The 26054-nt window shown below is 37.5% G+C and overlaps 1 protein-coding gene across 1 annotated transcript in view; it reads left to right on the top strand.

The window, feature by feature from the left end:
• Window positions 1-26054, top strand: part of ACAP2 (ArfGAP with coiled-coil, ankyrin repeat and PH domains 2) — a 180351-nt gene that overhangs the window by 115011 nt on the left and 39286 nt on the right. Inside the window, exons 7-11 of the mRNA XM_011988964.1 lie at window positions 3542-3586; window positions 7413-7508; window positions 13937-14011; window positions 15442-15453; window positions 20054-20166. Of these exons, the coding sequence (XP_011844354.1) occupies window positions 3542-3586; window positions 7413-7508; window positions 13937-14011; window positions 15442-15453; window positions 20054-20166 (341 nt within the window). The remainder of the gene's footprint in view (window positions 1-3541; window positions 3587-7412; window positions 7509-13936; window positions 14012-15441; window positions 15454-20053; window positions 20167-26054) is intronic.

The raw sequence follows: 26054 nt of genomic DNA, 5'->3' as shown, positions 1-26054 counted from the left end.
TTTCTTTCCCAGTTCTGTCTTGGGCCTCACTCCTTTGTCTGCCTTTGCACTTTCCTTTCTAGTGTTCCATCTTTGGTTTTATTCTTTTCTTTTCTTTTCTTCATTGTTTTCTGTCAGTCTCATCAGGCCCCTTGCTTGAATCACTACCTGTTATAAGTAGATGACCAAATGTTTTTTCACAGAGGTACTTCGTTCTCGTGTTCAGAACTGAAATCTCTCATCTTCCAAAATGGCTTCTCTTTCCCTTTTGCCCTTATCTATTTGAATGGTGTCGCTTTTTTACTCTCATAGAAGTTTGAAATGAGAGAATTATGTCAGATATTCTCCTCATTCTAAGCCAGTATATGTAGTTGCCAAAATGTCTTGAAAATTCCTCCTATGTACCTCTTAAATGGGTTCTTTCTTCACCTTTGCTGCAGCCCTAACCAAGCCTTACCGTATCTTGTCTGGAGTATTAAGGTATTCTCATGAAATTGGTCTGCCTTGCGTTGCTTTTACTTGCCCTGTCACTAATTCATTCTGTTTTATGATCAGGGTTACTCAGACTTCTCCAGGCCAAAAGGAATAATTTTTGCCCCGCCTTCTCTGTGTGCCTGTATTTTCGTACACATTGCAGTTAGACTACTTACACGTTATTGCAAATATTTATTTATATGTTTTTTCTATTTCTAGATTGTATCCCTAGCCTCTAGTCCAGTGGTTAGAAAATAGATATGTTGTAAATGGTTTTTGAGAGAGCGAATGGCTTAATGTTACAAATTTTATAGTGAGAGGATTAGCTGAAATTTTCATTATTTTTAAACTTATATGTTATTTTCTTGGGTATCCATATGTAAGTTAGGAATTCTCACACTGCCTCCTCATGCCCACCCCCCCAACAAATACCTATTAGTTTGTTTGATTTTTCTGATGGGAACTATTTTATCATTTTATGGCCTTTATTTCATTTATGTCTACTTTAGAGAATAGTAAGTAATAAATATCCAAATGTATAAAGTTTGTCTTAACTACTCTAAATATTTGAGTTTACTTTTTTCCTCCAATAATTTAAATGCTATATAATTTAATTATATAATATAAAAATCTATTTTATATAGCATTTTATTTTATTTATAACATTTAAATTTAAAAATTTTATATAGCACTTAATTTTTTTTCAAATAGAAAAAAGGACATATAAAACAGGCATTTTAACATTATTCAGCATTTGAGTAGTAGGCTATTTGCAGCTTCTGCTTTATTTAGAGCATTTGAAAGTAAATATTGTAGTTCTCTAAACTGAATAGGCTTTGAAATACATGTAGAAGAAACTAGGCTTTTGTTTTTGTTTTTGTTTTTTTGAGAAAGAGTCTTGCTCTGTTGCCTAGGCTGGAGTGCAGTGGTGCGATCCCAGCTCACTGCAACCTCCGCCTCCAGGGTCTAAGTGATTCTCCTGTCTCAGCCTCTGGAGTAGCTGGGATTACAAGTGCCCACCACCACGCCTGGCTAAGTTTTGTATTTTTAGTACAGACAGGGTTTCACCATGTTGGCCAGACTGGATTTGAACTCCTGATCTCAAGCAGTCTGCCCGCCTCAGCTTCCCAAAGTGCAAGGATTACAGGCATGAGCCACTGCACCCAGCCAGAAACTAGTCTTATAGTTAAATTACTTAGATTTTTCTTGTTTTTTTTTTTTTTTTATTTAATGCTTTAAAATTATTTGATAAAATACAGAATTCAGTCGGAAGGACATATTAAAAAGATGTTTTATAATCTTTTGACAGTATTGGCAAAGAGTGAATGATTCTTAAACATTTCATTAAGCTGATACATAATAACAGACAAAAATAAAATGTTTATTGTGAATTTCTAGAGTTGGGAGAGATCCCCTAAAAGGGAAATCTTTTAATTTATTGATCTTTCAGTAAATTTAGTCTAATTAAAACATTTACTTAAAATCTGGCCGGGTGCAGGGGCTCATTCCTATAATCCCAGCGCTTTGGGGGGCCAAGGCGGGAGGATTGCTTGAAGCAAGGAGTTTGAGACCAGACTGTGCAACACAGTGAGAACCTATCTCTACAAAAAGTAAAAAAAATTAGCCAGGTCTGGTGGTGTGCACCTGTAGTCCCAGCTACTCAGGAAACTGAGATGGGAGAATTGCTGGGGGCTAAGGCAGGAGGATTGCATGCCCAGGAGTTCGAGGCTGCAGTGAGATCTGATCATGCCACTGCACTCCGGCCAGAGTGGGCAACAGAGTGAGACTCTGTCTCTAAAAACAAAACCTGTTAATTTATTTAAGAAATATTTATTGAGTGCTTAGTGTGTGCCACTACAGCTGGGAATAAGGCAAAGACCCTGCTCTCACTAGAATTTACACTTTGGTTAGGGAGAAGACACAAATCAGAAAATATAAGGTAGTTATTAATGTTCTGAGTAAAATAAATAGGGTTGGTGTACTAGACAGTGCATAAGAAGCTACCTTACACCTTTGTGAGGAGACGGTATTTAAGTTGAGACCTGATTGGTATGAGATAGCCTGGTACCCATCTAGGCAGGACATCATAACGTGTAGACAGAACAGCCAGTACAAAGGCATTGAGGTGGGAGTGGTCCCAGGTTGTGGTTGGAGTACAGAAAGGGGGAAAGTAATAGAAGAATAGGTTGAAGAGATGCGGTAGGTAGGGGCTACATCACAGTGGGCCTTGCCAGCCATGGTAGGAAGTTGGAGGGTGTTAAGGTAGAGGTAACATGATCTTATTTATATTTTTTTAAGGTGGGCCCGGCGTGGTGGCTCACGCCTGTAGTTCTAGCACTTTGGGAGGCCAAGGCGGGTGGATCACCTGAGGTCAGGAGTTAAGACCAGCCCGAGCAACTTGGAGAAACCGTGTCTCTACTAAATACAAAAAATTAGCTGAGCGTGGTGGCACATGCTGGTACTTCCAGCTACCCAGGAGGCTGAGGCAGGAGAATTGCTTGAACCCAGAAGGCAGAGGTTACAGTGAGCTGAGATCGCACCATTGCACTCCAGCCTGGGCAATAAGAGCAAAACTCCATCTCAAAAAAAAAAAAAAAAAAGCAAAAAGAAAGCTGACTGGTTGCTGTGTGTATAATGGATTGTAGGGAGTCGAGAATGGAAGCAGATGGAAGCAGAGAAGAGACTAATTCGTAGCCTTCTGCAGCAGTCTGGAGAAGACATGATGGTGCTAGTGGGAAAGCGATGAGAATTTGCATTTAGGTTGTATGTGGAACTTTGATGAGCAGTGAGATAAAGAGGGTGGGAAAAAGATGGAATTCCCAGAGTTTCAAATGTCAAAATAGTTCCATCACTCTAATATTTAAATAACCAGTTTTTCTTTTAGCTCAGAAATGTATGAGAATTTCACTGGAATGTTTGTCTTAACTGTGTTTTGCAAAAGGATAGTTGAAGGATGAAAAAACTCGAACTTTGTTTTTACTTGCTTTTTGGAAAAGTGTTAAACCATTAAAGTAAGTTTTATAATATTGCGTTATGGATTAGCTTTAAAATAATGCATGGGTGATTAACCACATGTGTTTTCCCTTAGATTAATGTTCTTCAATCAAAAAGGAGATCAGAAATCCTAAAATCAGTAAGATATTAATTGAAATGATGTTTTAAATATTTTAATATGAAACTAAATGTACATATTTAGGTGTTGAAAGAACATCTGCTATGTACATGATAAGGTTTATGATTGCTCTTCTTTTTGATCTTCATCTGTATTTCTTGTGTGGCACTGGACTTCTTTGTCTCCTTTGTGTTCGAGTTATTTGTGTGTCTCGTCTGTTGATACACTGTGAGGTCCATAAAGGGACACTCTCTACTGTTAAACGTTTTTGTTTTCTTTTATCCTAATATGTTGCTTTACAAGAACTAGGTGCCCAGTACCATTTGGTGAATAACTAAAAATGTTTGGTGTAAAAACCTGTGAGAATATTTCAGAATTTGTTTCGAAAGTTATGAACATAAAAAACTGTTACACTTAGGTTTTGAATTTTTTCTTACTTATTTTGCTTTAAAATTTTTTTGCCCAACCTCTTTCAACATATTTACATTTTTCTTTATGATTTTTGGCATTATTTGGACTTTAAAAATATTTGAGATTGAGGATTTATATGAATAGTATCATTTTTGGAGAATTTTTCCCTTAGAGTTGATGGTGGATCATTCTTTTGGTTTGTTCTTTGGTATGCAGTTACAGAACCAGTGGGATGAAATTGGGGGATCACTTTTTTCCCTGAGCCTCTTCACCCCATGACAATGATTTTTTTTTTTTTGCGGTGGGGAGCCGTTTTTTTGGTCTTAAAAGCTAACGAAGGCTGTCTGTGGTGGCCCATGCCTGTAATCCCAGCACTTTGGGAGGCTGAGGCAGGTGGATCACCTGAGGTCAGGAGTTCAAGACCAGCTTGGCCAACATGGTGAAAACCCATCTCAACTAAAAATACAAAAAAATTGGCTGGGTGTGGTGGCGGGCGCGTGTAATCCCAGTTACTTCATGATGCTGAGGGGAATTGCTTGAACCCAGGAGGTGAAGTTTGTAGTGAGCCGAAATCGTGCCATTGCACTCCAGCCTAGGTGACAAGAGCAAACTCTGTCTCAAAAAAAAGCTAACGAAGAAGTGTGCAGGGCATGATATGGTATGGCATATCATATCTTTATATTTTGATAACTTTAGTAATAATCTCTCAACTCTGAATTACTTACTGACTTTTCCCCCAAAAGGCTATATTTAAGTAGCCTTAGATCCTTGTCCCCACCTAGCTTTTTTTCCAAATTGTATGTATATATTTGTGTTATAAATTATCAGGTAAACACATTGTACTTCCTGTTTTTTAAAGGTAATGTTTATACCCCACTTGTTTTCGAGATTGACAGTAATGTGTATTAATTGTAGAAAATTAGAATGTGTATGAAGAAAAATAAAAACGACTTACTAGTTCTGCTACCAAGGGGAAGCCACTATTAATATCACGGCATACATCTTCGTCTTTTTACTCTCTATGTCCGTCCTTGTGTGTGCGTGTGTGTGTGTGTACATAAACTTGAATATATGCCTTTTAAAATCACATTTAATGTTTTAATGGGAATCATTCCTACATACTATTTTATAACTTTCTCTTTTCACTAATACACTGCAAAGTTATATGTCATTAAATATCCTTTATTTAATGATGGCATTTGTGGCCGGGTAGAATTCTACCACCTGAATATCCTAGGGTTTGGATTAAATATCCTTTATTTAATGATGGCGTTTGTGGCTGGGTAGATTCTACCACCTGAATATCCTAGGGTTTGGCACATGTTTTTTGTAAAAGTCCAGGTAGTAAATATGGTGGGTTTTACAGGCCTCATGGTCTCTGTTGGAATTATTCAACTGTGCTATTATAACGAGAAAGACAATATGTAAATGAATGGCCATTGCTGTGTTCCAATAAAACTTTATAAATAAACACAAATTTGAATTTCATGTAATTTTCACATATCATAAATTTCATTTATTTTCATTGTCTTTAAATCATTTAAAGATGTAAAAACCATTCGTAGCTCATGGACTATCAAAAAGGTGGTGAGGCCTAATAAAGTTTGCAGGTCATAGTTTACTGACCTTGAAGGAATATACCATAAATTAATTTCACCTATTAATGGATATTCAAATAATTTCCTTGTTTTTGACATTAAAACATAGCTTTGTCCTCATCATTCTAATGAATAATCCTATTATTTTCTTAGGATAGATTTATAAAGAAGATATTATATAGTCAAAGAATTAAGACTTTAGAAAAATATTGTCAAATTTCAAGAGTTATACAATATTTCTTCTAATATTGTGTGAAAATGGGTTTTCCTCCACATTTTACCAACACTGAGCATTCCAGTTTTTTCCCCCATGCTGCCCCTAGTTTGTTGGATAGAAAGCACGATCTCATTATTCAGTTTTGCATTTTGTTAATACAAATGAGTTTGAACGTTTTTCCGTGTTTTTTGGCCAGTTAGGTACCTCATATGTCGTTTGTCTTTTTTTCTGTTGGAGTGTTCATCTTTTTCATGTTGATTTGCAACATCTCTTACATCTTAAGACTGTTAATTCTTTGTCATGTGTTTTTCCCTAGTTTATCATTTGTCTTTTAATATGCTCGTTTTGCATTTTGATGTACAGGTATATTTTATATTTTTATGTAGTCCTAGCTATTAATCCCATCCCTCTTTTTAAATTGTTAATTAATTTTTAAAAATATCAGTTTTTATTCACAAATTTGTGCAGTGATCACTATTATCTAATTCCAGAATAATTTTCCTCTTCTGAGTTTTGTCCTTTTGCCTCTGTGTTTTAATGGTTTTTTTTTTAAGTAGTTTTTTTTGGAGGATTTTTGAGTATTGAGGACTTTATGACCTATTTTAGACTTCAGAAAATTGAACAGATGCCACTTGTTAAAAATAACATGGATGTTTAGAATATTTTTTCAGTATTCATTTAATTATATAATTCCTTCCATGTAAAAACTTAATTAAAATGAGGGTGATTTTTCTCTTTAAAATAGGTAAAATATGGGAAAACGTGGACAAATCTCTGCTCATTAATGTCAGCTTTTTAGATTTGTGGAATGAATGTAAAGAAAGTTCCATATTGGCAAATTCAGTTGACTCATTTTATTTTGGTATCTTGCGAGAAAAACCAGCATTCTCCTACTTTAGGTTGTGCTTGGTGCTCTAGTAGATTGTAAAGTATTTGTGTTTTATTTTGAGCACTTTATATTTCTCTTATCTTTTTGCCTTTTTTGCAGTTTAAGGTTTGTCAGTGAGCTTGGTTGAAGGAGCACATAAATACTTTATAATGGACCTAGGAAAATAGTAGAGTTATTGAAAATTGGATTATTTGAATCTGCTGTATACATTTTGATCACCTAAATATAGTCTAAACAACTAAAATTTTGAGCATTAAAAAAATTTTAAACCACTGGGAAATTTCTTTTAAATAAAATTTATTTTCATTGTATTTGAAAATATTTTTGAAATACTCTTTTAAAACAGATGACTCAGTTTAATTTTCAAATAGGTTTGATGAACTGGGCACGGTGGCTCATGCCTGTAATCCCAGCACTATTGGAGGTGGAAGTGGGAGGATTGCTGGAACCCAGGAGTTCGAGATCAGCCTGGGTAACATGGCAAGACTGTGTCTCTACAAAAATTAGCTGAGCATAGTGGCACATGCCTGCGGTCCCAGCTACTTAGGAGGCTGAAGTGGGAGAATCACCTGAGCCTGGGAGGTACAGGTTGCAGTGAACTGTGTTTGTGCCACTGCATGCCAGGCCTGGGTGACAGAGCAAGACGCTGTCTTTTTTATATATATAAAATATTTCAGAATGTCTATCTACGAGTAGATTTTAAAATGGTCATCTTTTTTTTTCCCCCTTTAGATGTTGTCATTTATGTATGCCCATTTGGCCTTCTTCCATCAAGGATATGATCTGTTTAGTGAACTTGGACCCTACATGAAGGATCTTGGTGCACAGGTAATGTTGCGGTATATTTCTTGATTCTGTTTTATACACTGGTATTTGTATTTTTGAAGAAATTTAGCATATTGGAGGTGTGTTAGTCTCTTCTCATACTGCTATAAAGAGCTGCCTCAAACTGGGTAATCTAGAAAGGAAAGAGGTTTAATTGACTCACAGTTCTGCATGGCTGGGGAAGCCTCAGGAAACTTACAATGATGGCAGAAGGCAAAGGGAAAGCAAGGCATCTTCTTCACAAGGCAGCAGAGGGGAGAATGAATGCAAGAGAAACTACCAAACACTTATAAAACCATTAGATCTCGTGAGAACTCACTATCACGAGAACCAGCATGGGGGAAAGCCCCTGCATGATTCAGTTCCCTCCTCCTGGTCTCTCTCTTGACACATGAGGATTATGGGGATTATAATTCAAGATGAGATTTTGGGTGAGGACACAGCCAAACCATATCAAGGAGGACTTGATGTTTTATTTATTTAATGAAGAATGAAGTTGGATGCTATAGCAGATTTATATGTGGGTTAATACTCAAATGTTTGCATTTTGGGTATACCCAAAAAATGAAATCAAAGGTAAAAAGAACCTTATGTTATAGTTTGTATATGAAGGTATTGAAAAGGAGAATTTAAAAACAAAGTGTGGCCGGGCGCAGTGGCTCACACCTGTAATCCCAGCACTTTGGGAGGCCAAGGCGGGCGAATCACAAGGTCAGGAAATGGAGACCATCCTGGCTAACACGTTGAAACCCCGTCTCTACTAAAAATAAAAAAAACTTAGCCAGCCTTGGTGGTGGGCGCCTGTAGTCCCAGCTACACAGGAGGCTGAAGCAGGAGAATGGCGTGAACCTGGGAGGCGGAGGTTGCAGTGAGCCGAGATCATGCCACCGCACTCCAGCCTGGGCGACAGAGCAAGACTCCGTCTCAAAAAAAATAAAATAAAATAAAAAATATAAAAACAAAGTGTGTGTTTTGCAGTCTACATAACTGGACTTATTTTTAAATTTCATACATTTGGATAATTGAATTATTGTTCCAATTTGCTTTTCAGTTGAGTTAGAGCTCTTTTTTATTTTCTAAAAACTTGTATCTTGTTATTTGAATAAAAAAATTTTAGAATCTTAAAATTATAGAGCTCTTGGGAACTTTTTCATTTCGTATAGTCACATGTGGCTATCTATGGCTATGTGTAATAGCTCTATACATATACATACAAATTTTATATGTATAAAAATGTCGTTATGTTCAAACTATTTTTTCATATCTGATCATAACGTTATATTAGATCTGTTCGGGGGACTTTGTTTTTTGTTGATGAGCATTCTTTATTTAACACTGTCGATTTTTAGGTGATTTTCTTTCTCAGGATGTTTCAGTTTAGTTTCCAAGAGGAGGGGACTGATGATGAAAAATAGAGTTTAGGCCAGGCACAGTGGCTTATGCCTGTAATCCCAGCACTTTGGGAGGCTGAGGCATGCAGATTACATGAGGCTGGGAGTTTGAGACCAGCCTGGCCAACATGGTGAAACCCCGTCTCTACTAAAAATAAAAAAATTAGCTGGGTGTGGTGGCATATGCCTGTAATCCTAGCTACTCGGGAGGCTGAGGCATGAGGTGGAGTTCTCAGTGAGCCAAGACTGGGTCGTTGTACTCCAGTCTGGGTGACAGAGGGAAACTCTGTCTCAAAAAAAAAAAGGAAAAGAAAAATTGAGTTTAAGGAAAAAGGTAAGAGTGGAATGGGAATTGCATTTACTGACCAGAGTATGTGTGAGTTGTGGTGTGTGTGTGTGTGTGTGTGTGTGTTGAGACAGGGAAGGACATGTAGGGCATATGCCATGGATTACATGTATTCTGTTTTCTGCCTCTACAGAACTTACTCTCTTGGGAGAAGCCAACAAGGCACCACACTCTTAATCTCTGTGCTGAATACCTTGTGTGTGTAACAGTTGGGATGAGGTTTGTTTGCAAAGAATAGAAAACTGAGAATATTAGTAGTTTAAAAAAGAGAGTTTTATTTCTCTTATGTAAAGTTGAAGACATGGTATGGCGGCAACTTGGTTAGCAGGAGTGCAGGCTTCTGTTTTTGGATTCTACCTCAAAGTTCAAAGTGGCTAATCAAGCTTTAGCTAACATACCCAAATTCCAGCTAATACGAAGAAGGAAGGGAGAATGAAAGATACGTTTTTCTCTTTTTAAGCACATTTCCTAGAAATTGTACATATCACTTCTACATACATCCCAATGCCAAGGCCTTAGTCACAGGGTCACAGTAGCTGCAAGGGAAATTAACCTTAATGCCAGGTAGCCACGTGACCTGCTGGAATTTAGGGGTTCCATTGTTAAGGAAGAAGGAGAAAACAGATATTGAGGGACAGCTGGGCTTTTCCACCATATGGGGAAGGGTCAAAGTGTTGCAGGAACATATAGACAGGACATGTAAGCGGACTTGGGGGGAAGGAGAGACCTTCCTAGGTTTTAGACATTCCTCACATACTATCAAATATTAGATTACACTGTCATCTTATATTCAGCATAATTTATAAAAGCAGTGTGAGTTGAATTGCAGTTGGCTAGCTGAAAAAACTATGTATTTTTAAAACATTTAATCATTTTAGTTTTATAGGTCCCCCCCCCCCCCGCCCCAGATCTCAAATAAGTCTGCAGGTCCTTGAAAAACATCTAAGCCCCAGAGCCTGTAGTGCCTGGTCGATAAGATGTCCGGGTTGGAGGTGGCCAATTGCGATATTCTTTTCATAATTAGTAGATACTGGCATCTGCAACTAAGGTCATGGCAGTAGAGATAGAAATGGTTAGATTTGAGGGTTAATATACAGCCCATTCGAGGGTGGAAGGGCGTGATGAGTTCACGCTTAAATATATTGATTTGTGAGGATAAGACGTGTAAGTGGATATTTGTGGAGCTCAAAAGAGGGAAGTAGACTAAATCAGTAGCATATAGTTGCTGATTGCAACCACAAGAGTGGGTGAGTTGATGGGGGGTGAGTTAGATATCTCTGAATCATAGAGCTATTTTTAAAAAAATCTAGTTGCCTAGACACCATACATAAAGATTTTTATTTTGTAAGTTAAGGTTGAGGTCCACTGGTATTGAGTTAAAAAAAAAAAAAAAACTGACTTGGGGCAGGGACCTAAGAAGGACTAAATTTTGAGATGGCTCAGTAAGAGAAGCTGTGCTAGGACGTAGATGAGTGAGGGGGTGGAAAAACAGGAGACTGGCATTGTAGGCCAGGAAAAGTGTTTCAAAGGGAAGGAGTGGTTATCAGCTTCAATTATTAGAAAGTTAAGTAAACCTAGGACTGAGAAATACCTGTTGGATTTAGCAGCAAAAAGTTGTTACCTCTGTGAGAGATGCTGTTTCCATGGCGCTGGGGACCCGGGCAGTAGAAGCTGAATTACAGTGGGTAGATTAATATGGAAGGGGCAAATAGAGAAGGTGGTAGTATTTTAAAGAAGTTGTGTTATGAAGGAAAAAGGGAAAGAATGTGGTAGCTGGAGAAAGAGTATGGGTTAGCGGTTTTATTTTATTTTATTTTTAACTATAACCAATCAAATATTGTGTTTGCTTTATTTCTGTGTCTGGTCTGTAAAAGCCTCCCCATTGCATTCCCTCAGTGGAGCTCAGGAACTGCTTTTGATTTGGAACTTCCTGATTCTTTTTTTTTTCTATTATTATTATTATTATTATTATTATTATTATTATACTTTAAGTTCTAGGATACATGTGCATAACGTGCAGGTTTGTTACATATGTATACTTGTGCCACGTTGGTGTGCTGCACCCATCAACTCCTCAGAACCCATCAACTCGTCATTTACATTAGGTATAACTCCCAATGCAATCCCTCCCCACTCCCAGCGGTTTTATTAAGGTAGAATGATTTGCACCAACTTAAAAGCAGATGGTAGTTCGAGGGAGAAGTTGAAAAGGAGAAAGAGAAGTGATGATATCTGAGGTTGGTGGGAGTGGAAGGGATTTAAAACACAGAAGGACCAGGGATACCTGCTTAGTGATAGGAACCTATTAAAATGGATAATGTCCAGTACTAACACAAACACGGGGCCCTTTTTACTGTGCTCCAAGTTATCTTCCTGATACATTTCCCAGTGTCTAGAAGATAAGACTCTGCCAGTCTTCACATTTCCCCAACTCGTGCCTTTTCCCAAACCCCCACCATCACGAAAGACATTTTTTCTTTATTCTTTTTCCCCATCAGAGAGGGGGAATTGTCCCCACTTTCCTGTTGTAATAGCAATGGGGTTAGGGATGCAAGAGACATTTCTTTTTTCCTTTTTCTTTTTTTTTTTTTTGAGATGGAGGCTTGCTCTGTCGCCCAGGCTGGAGTGCAGTGGCACGATCTCGGCTCACTACAAGCTCCGCCTCCCGGGTTCACACCATTCTCCTGCCTCAGCCTCCCGAGTAGCTGGGACTACAGGCGCCCGCCACCACGCCCGCCTAATTTTTTTTTGTATTTTTAGTAGAGGCGGGGTTTCACTGTGTTAGGCAGGATGGTCTCAGTCTCCTCACCTCGTGATCTGCCCATCTCGGCCTCCCAAAGTGCTGGGATTACAGGCATGAGCCACCGCGCCTGGCTGCAAGAGACATTTCTTACCCATTAGACAGGCAGAAAACCATCACCTACATTGCAGAATTCATATGTAAAGTATATGCGTGCATATTTGTAAATATTTTGAATTTGGGGGCTCCCTTGTGCTGCATTTCAGTCTGAATGAGTAATATTTATATGCCACTCAGAGCCGTAAAAACCATAGGATGGTTAGTCCACTCATTCCGCGTAAGAAATTTGTGTGAGAATATATTTTTCTAGTGCACCATGTATAGCATACCCACTAAATCAATGCTACATGTCACTAAGGTGTGTGTGTATTAGATCCTAGAGTAGTATGGGTGCCAGCTGTATCACGTACTTTATAATAGTGATAGATCTGTTTTATTGTGGGTATTTTTTTGGTTAATCTCTATTACTATTCAGTAATACTATCTGACTAGAATTATTCTTCTGTAGAAGAAAATCATTTGTGATAAAGGATCAAATAGCTTTTTTGAAAGAGACTTTAAAAATTTAGTTTTTAAAAGATACAACTTAAAATGTTTAGACATTTAATGCTTTTTTCCATATTCCTGCTGATCTGATATGTATGTTTTAATTTTTTCATTTATTGAACATGTGTTAATCATTTATGGGTGATGGAGGTTCAGAGTTGGAAAGCATCATCGTAGTCTAGACAATGAAACCCACATAATTAATAATGTATAACCCAATTATTGTTAGTTTAGCAAATATGATTTCAAGAAGCCAGTGCATTTCTTGTGACATATTACCGGAAATTGAATACTTCCCTTATGATGGATATCCTTTCTAATACAAAGGAACAAGAAATAAATGGGTTTTTTATATATGTGTATATTATTTTGGGGGGGGGGATGGAGCCTTGCACTGTCGCCCTGGCTAGTGTGCAGTGGTGTGATCTCAGCCCACTGCAACCTCTGCCTCCTGGGTTCAAGCGATTCTCCTGCCTCAGCCTCCCGAGTAGGTAGGATTATGGGCACCTGCCACCACGCCCAGCTAATTTTTTGTATTTTTAGGGGAGATGGAGTTTCACTATGTTGGCCAGGCTGTTCTTGAACTCCTGACCTCCTGATCCACCCGACTTGGCCTCCCAAAGTGCTGGAATTACAGGCGTGAGCCACTGCGCCCGGCCGGGTTTTATAGTTTTATTAAGTTTTTTGAGCTTTTAAAAATGAGCCTTAAGAATTGCTGATTTCTTACCTTGGTCTTATGAATGATTACTATTCTTTTATTATTTTTAGCTTTCTCTTTTATCTGGTGAATTATTTTTTCTTCTTTTTAGATTTGATTATGACGTTAGGGAGCCAACCTGAAAACATGAAGAAACATCTTGAATGATTGGAAGTAGCTGTTAGAGTGAATTTGTGAGAGCTGGTTTAGCTGGTTGGTACTAGTTTAGCTGCACTACTTTTTGCTACTATGGGAAAGAAGTCACTAGTGTCTTCTTCGTATCTTTGATTTTAACTACCTGAATTTGCTTAGTAGGTCAGCAGGCAGCTTAAGCTAGAGTCATTTTCCTTATTTAAGGATTGAAAGTGTATCACTGGGGTACCTGTGACAAGGCCTCCAATCATGTATGTACAGCACCATGGCTATTCTTGGAAATCTTTTTTCTTCTAATGGAGATATGGGTCTTCTCAAAGAGAACTTGATAGCAGAAAAAAATATGAACTTCTACTTCAAAGTTTAGCCAAAACCTTTTTAAATAAGCTTAAATTGAGTGATTTTTTTATTTATCTGTGAAATGATTTGGAATATGGTTTGAAAAAATAATCCATACTTTTTTTAAGTCTGCAGTTTTCTCTTTTTCCCTTTTTACAGTTGGATCGACTGGTTGTGGATGCAGCAAAGGAGAAAAGAGAAATGGAGCAAAAACATTCCACCATTCAACAAAAGGTACCTCAGGGGAAATTAAAAATTAATTCCGTTTTACACAGTCGCTTGGTTGTTGGTTTATGCAAGGTGTCATTGTATTGGAACACATCTTTGGGTTGTTCTAATAATTAAATTGTGCAGATAAATTCCTCTTCTGTTTTTGAAGAGCGAAATGTTCTTCAGATATTAAGGGACGTATTTTGTTATTTTTTCCAATCTTTGAAAGCTGTGCTCCTTGAATCAGTTTATAAAAATTTAAATCTCTTAGAGCCATAACTAAGCTAAAAGTGGCCTTTAGTTAGAATTTAAAACACTATTCATAATTACATTCGGGATACCACCAACTCCCTGTAAAAGTGCGTCTGTGTGTGTGTTGCGGGGCAGGGCGTGTGGATGCATCTTAGTGTCAACATGCGTGTTTGGCCTTACAGACTTTCCAGCTGCAGTCACTGCAAGGCAGCCTTTCCTCTCTGTGACGAGATGCTAAAGCTTCACCTGCATTGCCTGTTGAATTGCCTAAACCTAGCAAAACTGACTTTGAAAATAATGTTTTTAAAAATGAAAACTCAAATATTAAACCAGTTTTTATTTCTTCATGCTAAAAGAGTTGAGTGTGACATGCCTGCAACTCAACTTTCTTATATCGTCAGTGGTACTTTTTGTGTAGTTATCTGAAAATAAAGGGAGAGTGTTAAAGTTGAATATAGAAATATAAGTATGTACAGGATGCCATCTAGCATTGCTTTAAGAAATCTGTTTTCTTGGTATTGAGCAGTAAAATCAACTTTTTAATGGTTTATTTAGAATTTAAAATACCAGTAAACTAGATCTGATATAGAAGATGTCAGTGAAAAAAGAAAACAAAATCAGTAGTAAAAGTAAGAAAAATTTAATTGATGATGGAGTATTAATGCTCAAAGAAAAATAATTTAAAAAGGAAAGATTTCTACAAGACCACCTTTAAGTTAGTTACTTTCTGGTTAGTGTCAGGTGAGACAAACTCCACGTTTTATTTTGTTTTGTTTAAAGTTAGATTAACTTTTGTTTGGGTAACTTTATTTTAAGTTGACAAATAAAAATTTTACGTAATTAAAGTGTACAGTCTGATGTTTTGATGGGTAACGAGTTTTAATGACATGATCATGAAAAGATTGCTAAAAATTGGGACCAATTGTTTTTAATTAAAATGAGATATCATGGTATTTGTAGGAATATTTGAATATTTCCTTAAATTGAATTATTTAATAAACAGTACACATCTTTTAATATCTTTTCCTATTGTGAACACAGTTCAGTGTTGTGCTGAAGGTTCAAAATGGTAAATTATTAACTCTAAGAATAACTTATTTGATTTTAAATAATATTCAACTGTTTTCCTTTAAAGAAAATAGTGCTGCTTTTTGCTCATTATGAATGCTCACCTCTTTTCTGCCCTTAAATGCTGACACAAGGCTGCATTACAGGTAAAAAAAAAAAAAATCCACTAAAAACTAAGGGAAAGTATGTCTCATGTAGTTATTTAGATTTTTCAAAAATTTAAATTGATCAGTTGGAGAAACAGTGATGCTTTGAACATTCATATGTGGATACGTGCATGCATTTTGCATTTCTGATATATTTATACCTAGGAGTAAAACTGCTGAGTTAGAAGGTGTATTAGCTTTAGTAGATCATTTAGCATAAGCAGATAATGCTACATTGTTTTTCAAAATATTATACTATCTTAGCAGACAGCACTGTATGAAAGTTCCTATTTGCCACCTCATTATATTATGAGACTTTTAGATTTTGGCCGATTTGATCAGTAGATACTGACATCTTCTCGTAGTTTTAACTTCTTTAGTGACTAATGAGCTTAAGCACCTTATCTTGTATCTGTTGGTCTTTTGCGTATGTTACTTGTAAAATGTCTATTAATCTTTCTCTCATTGTTCCACCAGGCTGCCTAACTGTTTGATCAACTTAATAATACATTTGAGGCATATGTGTTTTTAATTTTCATATAGCTTATTTTTATCAGTCTTATGGTTGATGCTTTTTGTGTCTTGTTCAATAAATTCTTTCCATTTCAAGATCATGAAGAGATATATCTTGTACTATAGATTTACTTTTTAGATTATTTTTATTATTATTTTTTTTGGTCCTGTCACCCAGGTGGAGTGCAGTGGCGCGATCTCTGCTCACTGCAATCTCCTCCTCTTGGGTTTAAGTGATTCTTCTGCCTCAGCTTCCCAAGTAGCTGGGATTATAGCTGCGCGTCACCATACCCAGCTAATTTTTGTATTTTTAGTAGAGATGGGATTTCACCTTTTTGGTCAGGATGGTCTTGATCTCCTGACCTCAGGTGATCCATCCACCTCAGCCTCCCAAAGTGCTGGGATTACAGGTGTGAGCCACCGTGCTACTTTTTAGATCTTTAATTGGGTTTTTGTGTGTGGTGTGAGGTAGAGATCGTTTCCTTTAATTCTCCCACTGGTAGTCAGTTGATCCAGACGAGTTATTAAAAAGTTTGCTCTTTCCCAAATGCTCTGTGGTATATCCTGTGTTATATATCACGTATGTGAGGTCCATTTCAGTTTCTCTATTCTGTTTCACTGTCTTTTTGTCTAAACTGTCGATACTATGCTGTCTTAATTATTTTTGGCTTTAGAGTGATTTCTTTAGTGACTAATGGGCATCTTATATTTACTGGTCATTTGGATATCCTATTTGTGAACTATTAGTCTTTTTATCTCATTTTCCCACCAGGTTGCTTAATTGTTGATCAAATGCTTTAAAAAATTTTTTATTTCATTTTTAGTTTTTGGTAGTACATAGCAGGTGGTATTATTTATGGGGTACATGAAATATTTTGATACAGGCATGCAATGCATAATAATCACATCATAGAAAACAGGATATCCATCCCCTCAAGCTTGTATCCTTCTGTTACAAACAATCCTATTATATTCTTTTAATTATTTTTAAATGTACAGTTATTTTGACTGTAGTCACCCTGTTGTGCTATCAAATACTAGGTCTCATTCATTCTCTCTTTTTTTTTTTTTTTAGTATCCATTAACCATCCCCACTCGCCCACACCCCCAGTGCCCACCACACCTCCCAGCCTCTGGTAACCATCCTTCTACTCTCCAGCTCCCTGAGTCCAGTTGTTTTATTTTTTAGATCCCACAAATAAGTGAGAACATGAATGTTTGTCATTCTGTTCCTGGCAAGCAAATTCTTGATATGTAATAGCAAATCTTCCTACCTTTCCTTCTTCAAGCTTCTATGAATCAAAATTGATATGTTTATTTTATTATATCTTTGATTCTATGCGCTTGGTATGTTCTCCATTTATTTAAGTTTTCTTTAATGGCTTTCATAAAGTTTTATGATTTTTCTTGTACATCTTTTGTTAGATTTATTCCTAGATATTTATATTCTAAATGTTATCTTTAAATTTATTTATTTTACCACTGTTCTGTCTGTGATAACATTGATTTTTCTGTGTTGATTTTGTAACCAGTAATCTCTTTTAATATTGATTTATCTCTCAATTATTTTGGATGCTATGTGTATAAAGTCTTATCATCTACCAATAATGATAGTTTTTTCGTTTCTTTCTAATCTTGTACTTTTTTTTGTTGTTTTGCTGGCTATGAGTTTCATCGTGATCTTGAGTGAAAGTGGTAACAGTGGTTTTTCTTGTCTTGTTTGCTATTTTAAAGGGAAGTTTCTATTAGATTCCCCTTTGACCAACCTTGGTTTTACATTCTGTTCCCTGGACCTCACACCAAAACTCAAGTTCTCCTGATAGGCAGATGTCCTTGCTCTCCTTACCTCTTTGAATTCCAGTGCTCACTCAGTCTCTTGCCTTTGAGTATTCCTTCCTGATTTATCAGGTCATCAATGTATTTAAGGAGATTCTAACACTATGTCTTTCGTCCAACATATTTCATTGCTAAAATTATGAAATCTGTCACATTTTAAGTACTACAAAATATTAGTTGATATTAATAGTAATTAAAGTGAAGACAGTTTATCTCAAGAAATATAGTTGAAAATTAGAGAAACACTTATAATACACTGCACTTTCAAGGAAGTCTTTTAAGTTGACCAAAGTTATGAAAAACTGAAGATGTTACAAACGAAACCTTTAGAATGTTAACAAAGTCAATTATATTTATTGCTTACTTAATTCTATCTGTATAATTAAATAAATTATAGCCTCAAATAAATTTTAAATGAGGGAATTAAAGTTTCCCTGATTTTTTTTTCCCCAAAGAAAAAGTAGGAAGAAATGTAGCAAGTCGTTTACAGATTCTGCTTCATTTGATTACTTTGGATTATCATATCTTTTCGTGGTTAATGTTTCAAAGGCGTCAGGAGAGGTTATTATTATTATTTTTTTCTCTTTTAAAGTTCTGAATTTAGTCTGTTTCCTGTTCCTGACTTAGTACTCTCTTCAATTTGGAGGGCCCTTAGATGGTTGTCCTCTGCTCGCCTCCAGGCAGGGCCCCAGCGTCTCCGCAGATGCTGCCACAATGTTTCGCACGACAGGAGGTTTACTGCTCCTTAGTAGGGTAGAATTCTCATTTTCATTATTGGTCCAGGAGGAATTTTAAAAGTTATGGGACTGGCTTTAGAGTTTTAAATTTGCTGAAAACAGCAGTCTTAGAGTTTTACTCAAAATGCTTTGGAAGTTTGTTAGGCAATATTTTAAATATTGAATTTCTGATTTCCAAACTTCATGAATGTTTGGAAGAAAATTGAAAGTTTAAATTGCATTCAGGTGAAGATTTAGATCATTAAGACCCTTGAAGAAGACTATGAGTGATTTCATAGTACTCATAAAAAAGGGAGTTCAACTTGCCCACTTCAAACTGTAGACTAAGATCCATTTCCTTTGAAAACTAAATTTTATTTTAGGAAAAAGTGCCATAGACACTGTCAGATTCAAGAACTACCATACCCAGGCACAATGGCTCATGCCTGTAATCCCTGAACTTTGGGAGGCCGAGGCAGGTGAATCACTTGAGGTCAGGAGTTTGAGCCCAGCATGGCTAACATGGTGAAACCCTGTCTCTACTAAAAATACAAAAATTAGCTGGGCGTGGTGGCGCACGTCTGTAGTAGTCGCAGCTACTCAGGAGGCTAAGGCAGGAGTATCACTTGAACCAGGAGGCGGATGTTGCAGTGAGCTGAGATTGTGCCACTGCATTCCAGCCTGGGCAACAGAGTGAGATTTTGTCTCAAAAAAAAAACAAAAAAACTATCATGGTAGTAATATATTTAGAAAATAGTGGTAACTTTAAATAATCCTGATTAAATATAACCATATACTTTAAAAAAATTGTTAACACATATCACCATAAAATATTGTGATGGACTGGGTGCAGTGGCCCATGCCTGTAATCCCAGCACTTTGGGAGGCTGAGGCAGACAGATCACCTGAGGTCAGGAATTCAAGGCCAGCCTGGCCAACATGGTGAAACCCTGTCTCTACAAAAATACAAAAATTAGCTGGGCATGGTGGCGTATGTCCGTAATTCCAGCTACATGGGAGACTGAGACGGGAGAATCACTTGAACCCGGGAGCAGAGGTTGCAGTGAGCTGAGATCACTTCATTGCACTCCACACTGGGCAGCAGAGCGACACTCTGTCTCAAAAAAGAAAAAAAAAAAGTTGTGATAATTTTAAACATAATAGCCTGTGTAGTATTTAGTTGTTTCCCTTGTTTATTTGTATACATATTATTTTGTGCTTTTAATCACAATGTAGATACAGTTTATATTGATTTATTTTCTGTTTTGCATTATATTCTATACAATTATCTGTCCTTAGGTCATCACAATAAGTATTGCATAAAATAATTCGCTAAAGTCAAATACTTTAATGTATTGAAACATTTATTTATTATTGATCATTTAAGTCTCCCTTCATTTTTCTTATTAATATTGTTGTTGTAACTGTCTTAATATAAACCTTTTCTTCCTTTTGAACTCTTTCCTTAGGATCCATTTCTTGTCTAGGAAACTTAGTCAAGTCATATGAACTTCTTTATATGTTGTTTTGTCTAGGATTTCTCCAGTGATGATTCTAAGTTAGAATATAACGTAGATGCTGCAAATGGCATAGTTATGGAAGGATATCTGTTCAAACGAGCCAGCAATGCCTTCAAAACTTGGAACAGGTAATATATTTCAAATACTGGTCTTGATCTGTACATAGTTTTGATTTTCCGACTTTCTCCGTGATTTGACAGCTCTCTCCTTCGTAATTCTTTAACTTCTGTAAATTCCATAGAAGCTTCCCTGAACCCAGGCTATTGAAGAGAGATGCCCTTTAGAAGCAGGTGAAGAATAACATCATTAATTCTAAATTCTAAAAGTAAGCAAGGATTAAATAAGGAAGCAAGGAAAATTTTGTAATGCTTGGTCTATAGTGGCTGGCTAGCTCATTATAGTAAATCAGTTTTGAATATGGTCTACCTCCTGTATTTGTCATAAAATAAATTTGAGTACAAATTATGAATATGATAGATGAATAGGACAAGTGAGCTTTCTTTTTTGGTTTCTCCTCTATATGATGTTTATGTACATTTTGACTTAGTGTTTGCTTATTGTAGTAGTCCATTTTCTCACTGTTATAGAGATACTATCTGAGACTGGGTAGTTTATAAAGAAAAGAGTTTTAATTGATGCACAATTCTCCATGGCTGGGGAACAGTCATGGCAGAAGGTGAAGGGGAAGGAGGCACCTTCTTCGCAAGGCGGCAGACAGAGAGTGCTCAGGGGAAATTACCACTTTTAAACCATTATATCTTGTGAGAACTCCCTCACTATCATGAGAACAACATGGGGGAAACCACTCCCATGATCCAATCACCTCCCACCAGGTCCCTCTTTCAACATGTGGGGATTACAATTTAAGATGAGATTTGGGTGGGGATACAGAGCCAGACCATATTTCACCCCTGACCTTTCTCAAATCTCATGTCCTTTTCACATGTCAGAATCAAACATGACTTCCCAACAGATCCCCAAAGTCTTACCTCATTCCAGCATTAACTCAAAAGTCCAAGTCCACAGTCTCATCTGAAACAAGGCAAGTCCCTTCCGTCCATGAGCCTGTAAAATAAAAAACCAGTTAGTTACTTCCAAGATACAATGGAGGTACAGGCACTGGGTAAATGTTCCCATTAAAAATGGGAAAATATGACCAAAACAAAGGGGTCACAGGCCCCACACAAGTTGGAAATGCAGCCAGGCAGTCATTAAATCTTAAAGCTCTAAAATCTCCTTTGACTCCATGTCTCACATTCCAGGGCAGGCTATGCAGGGGGTGGGTTCCTATGGCCTTAGGCAACTCCATCTCTGTGGCTCTGCGGGTGTAGCCCTGTGCTGCTTTCAGGGCTGGCATTGAGTGCCTGCGGTGTTTCCAGGTGCATGGTGCAAGCTCTTGGTGGATCTACCTTTCTGGGGTCTGGAGGATGTTGGCCCTCTTCTCAAAGTTCCACTAGGCAGTGCCCCAGTGGGGACTGTATGTGGGGGATCCAACCCCACATTCCCTTCTGCACTGCCTTAGGGGAGGTTCTCCATGAGGGCTCTTCCCCCTGCCGCAGACTACTTCTGCCTGGACCTTCAAGCGTTTCTATATATCCTCTGGATTCTAGTTGGAGGTTCCCAAACCTAAATTCTCATCTTCCATGTATCTATAGGCCTAATACCACGTGGAAGCCACCAATGCTTGGGGCTTGCCCACTCTGAAGCAGTGGCCCGAGCTGTACCTTGGCCTCTTTTAGCCGTGGCTGAAGTTGGAGTGGGTGGGACGCAGGGCACCAAGTCCCAAGGCTGCACAGAGCAGCAGGGTCCTGGACCCTGGCCCACAACTCTGTTTTCCCTCTCGGTCTCTGGATCTGTGATGGAGGGGCTGCCTCAAAGATTTCTTACATGCCCTGGAGACATTTTTCCCATTGTCTTGGATATAAACGTTCAGCTCCTCATTACTTACGCAAATTTTTGCAGCTGGCTTGAATTTCTCCTCAGAAAATGGATTTTCTTTTATACCTCATGGTCAGGCTGCAAATTTTCCAAACTGTTATGCTCTGCTTCCCTTTTAAACTAAGTTCCAATTTCATATCTTCTCTTTGTGAAAGCATATAACGGTATGCTTTCAGGAAAAGCCAAGTCACCTCTTGAATGTTTTCCTGCTTAGAAATTTCTTCTGCCAGATATCCTAAATCATCTCTTTCAAGTTTAAGAACAGATCTCTAGGGCAGGGGCAAAAATGCTGCCAATCTCTTTGCTAAAGTATAGTGAGAGTGACATTTGCTCCAGTTCCCAATAAGTTCTTCATCTCCATCTGAGACCACCTCAGCTTGGACTTCATTGTCCATATCAGTATCAGCATTTTGGTCAAAAGCATTCAACAAGTCTCTTGGAAGTTCCAAACTTTCCCTCATCTTCCTGCCTTCTGAGCTTTCCAAACTGTTCCAACCTCTGCCTGTTACTCATTTCCAAAGTGGCTTCTACATTTTCAGATTATCTTTATAGCAGTATTCCACTCTGCTGGTACCAGTTCTCTGTATTAGTCCATGTTCACACTGCTATAAAAATACTACCTGAGACTGGGTAATTTATAAAGAAAGGAGTTTTAATTGACTCACAGTTCTCCATGGCTGGGGAAGCCTCAGGAAACTTAGAATTATGGCGGAAGGGGAAGCAGGCATCCTCCTCACAAAGGTGGTAGGAGAGAGCGAGCTCAGGGAAACTACCACTTTTAAACTATCAGATCTCCTAAGAACTCCCTCACCATCCCGAGAACAGCGTGGGGAAAACCACCCGCGTGACCCAGTCACCTGCCACCAGATCCTTCCCACGACACGTGGGGATTACAGGTCAAGGTGAGATTTGGGTAGTGACAGAACCAGTCCATATCACTTATGAATCTTTTTTTTCCTGCACTTTGTGAACAAAATGTTTATGAATCTTTAAGCTAGGTGATCCTGATCTTTAGATCTTTGCAATAACTTCAATAAAACAGGAGTTTCAGGAAATGGGAATTTTTTCATATGTGAAGTTGTGGCAGCTGATGCTCCTTTATTGTAAACTTGATGGCTATCAAAAACTTTGAAGGTGTTGCTAAACAAATTTTTATAAAATATAAATCTGTTAAATGTCTGTTAAAAGAATGTGTAAAATATTTCATTGTATTTTCTCATGTAGTAATATACTAAAATGAAATAACTTCAGACATTAAAGCTTCAACTGAAAGACTGGTTGTCGCAGGATCATTCTTCTGGGTATCAGTGATTAATCTTTTATTCAAGGATGCCTCTATTTTTGCCAAAAATAAAAAAGTAGTCAGAATTCTGTAATATGAGTAGTAGTTGGATTCTGGTTGATTTATTATTATTGGTTATAATGTGTTTATTGACCAGAATATGAATTTAATGATAAAGAAGGTTGTTTTTATTTTTAAAAAATGGACGTTAGTAAATATAATTTCCTGGTAAGTTTAACTTTGTGTACATTTTTGTTAAATGGAAAAATTTAATGTTTTATTAAAATGGATTTCTAGTGTAATTATTTTTATGTCTTGGTGTCAAGGTTATATAGAAAAAACATTCACTGGGTGGGCATGGTGGCTCACGCCTGTAATCCCAACACTTCGGGAGGCTGAGGCGGGTGAATCACTTGAGGTCAGGAGTTTGAGACCAGCCTGGCCAACGTGGTGAAGCCCCATCTCTACTAAAAATACAAAAATTAGCCTGGCGTGGTGGTGCATGCCTATAATCCCAGCTACTCGGCAGGCTGAGGCAGGAGAATTGCTTGAACCCAGGAGGCAAAGGCTGCAGTGAGCCGAGATTGCTCCACTGCACTCCAGCCTGGGTGAGACTCTGTCTCAAAAAAACGAAAGCATTCACTGACATTTCTGAATGTCAGTGATTTATTGAGCATTTCCCCAGCATTTGATACTGACGGATGTTTACATGGTAGATGATTTGTTTTATTCAAAATAATTTTTCTGAACCTGAGAGTGAATATAAAAATGGAAAGAAGAATGATTATATTTAATGTTAAACCTGAGTTTAGAGAGCTTTAAAAATAATACATGGGCTGGACGTGGTGGTTCATGCCTGTAATCCCAGCACTTTGGGAGGCTGAGGCGGGTATATCACTTGAGGCCCGGAGTTTGAGACCAGCCTGGCCAACACAGTGAAACCTTGTCTTGACTGAAAATAGAAAAAATTGGCTGGATGTGGTGGCACATGCCTGTAATCCCAGCTATTTGGGAGGCTGAGGCAGGAGAATCGCTTGAACCTAGGAGGCAGAGGTTGTAGTGAGCCAGGATTGTGCTGCTGCACTTCCAATCTGGGCGACACAGTGAGACTCTGTCTCTTAATAAATAAATAAAAATAAGAATAGTACATGAATATAGGAGGACCAACTCAAGTGGTGTGGTTAGAAATAATATTTCTAGCTAAAGTGAAAATGAAAAATTAAAATTACATTTTCTAAGCTCTAAAAAGTAAGACAGTAGTAGTCTTTTAAGCCTTTCCTGATAAATTTCTGTAGCCAGAGTAGAAGTTGGGGGGGGGGGGGGGAAAGCAAAAAAAAACAGCTTGACTGGTGAGTCTTTATAATAAAGATTACTCACCAGTATGTTTTCATGGTATAATGGCAGCATTGAATTTTAGCCTTCAGATTTCAAAACAACCTACTTAGAGTTTAGCAAAGTGAAAATACAGTAAATCCGTAGAAACATACCATTATGTTAAGAAGAAAAGAAATGAACTTCCATGGACTACTCCAATGAGAGATGGTCTCAGACTTCAAAATGAAGCATAGTAAGTGTTAGTGGAATATTGCACTGCCATTTAGGACAGTAGAAGGAAAGTAATTTTGATTTATACATGAACCTTTTCATTATTATTTATTTTCTGAATTACATTGGCATGGATATTAAAATGCAGCTAAAATCAAGTGAGGAATAATGGTTAAATTTTCAATTGTAGACATTACCTCCTATTTACAAAGTGAAAAAACATTGCTTTGGAAATTAGGCTATTTTTAAAGGAGATGCCATCTATCCGTAGTGAAATGGCACTTATTGATTAGAATCATAGACTGTAGAACACCCTTATTTTCAGTAAAGAAATGGAGCTTCAGAGAGGTGGTCACTCTTTCAAAGTCACACAGCTGGTTTGGGAACAAATTGAGGTGCAAAACCTGGAACTCTGAACTCTTCCTCAAGTATCCTATGGCATTTTTCTTACTTGCTGCGAAAATTCCAAACCATCTTTATTTTGATAGAACAAAATACAGCTTCAACTATGAAAAAATACTTCACTTTAAAAGAACTTCCTGAAACACTTACATTAGGAAAAATTATGGATAGCAAATTAATACCATTTTCACATCCTGTTGAAGAACGTTTTGCCAAAAACACTAGTAAAATTCTGACTTGTACAAGAATATAGCATATAAGGCCAGTCATTGTGGCTCATGCCTCTAATCCCAGCAGTTTGGGAGGCCAAGGCAGGCAGATTGCTTGAGCCCAGGAATTTGAGACCAGCTCGGGCAACATGGTGAAACCCCATCTCTACAAAAAACAAATACAAAAATTAGTCAGGTGCGGTGGTGTGGTGCCTGTAGCCCCAGCTACACAGGTGGCCGAGGCAGGAAGACCGCTCGAGGCCAAGAGATTGAGGCTGCATTGAGCCTCTGCATTGTGCCACTGCACTCCAGCCTGGGTGACGGAGACCCTGTCTCAATCAGCCAATCAACAACGAAAGTCCAAACCTTGTGACTAAAGTCTTTAAGTATTTACTAGGCGATAGATAAGGAACTAGACAGAAGGGAGAAGAAAGAAGAGTCATCTTTTAAATGTTATTTAGAATTATCTTCTGCTTTTTAATATTAAAAATTTGGAATTTAAATTTCTTAAAGTATCTCAAAATTCAGTTCTCTGTCCAGCTTAATTTATTTTACTGGACTTTGAGTAAACGACTGTATTTATGATATTGGTGAGTTAATTTTAAAAATTCAGGAATCCAGTGATTCAAATATGAAGATT

The sequence above is a fragment of the Mandrillus leucophaeus genome, unplaced genomic scaffold, assembly GCF_000951045.1.
Source record: "Mandrillus leucophaeus isolate KB7577 unplaced genomic scaffold, Mleu.le_1.0 Scaffold342, whole genome shotgun sequence".
Taxonomy (NCBI): Eukaryota; Metazoa; Chordata; class Mammalia; order Primates; family Cercopithecidae; genus Mandrillus; species Mandrillus leucophaeus.
Note: the sequence above shows the minus strand (reverse complement) of the source record. Positions and strands in the feature narration are given on the sequence as shown.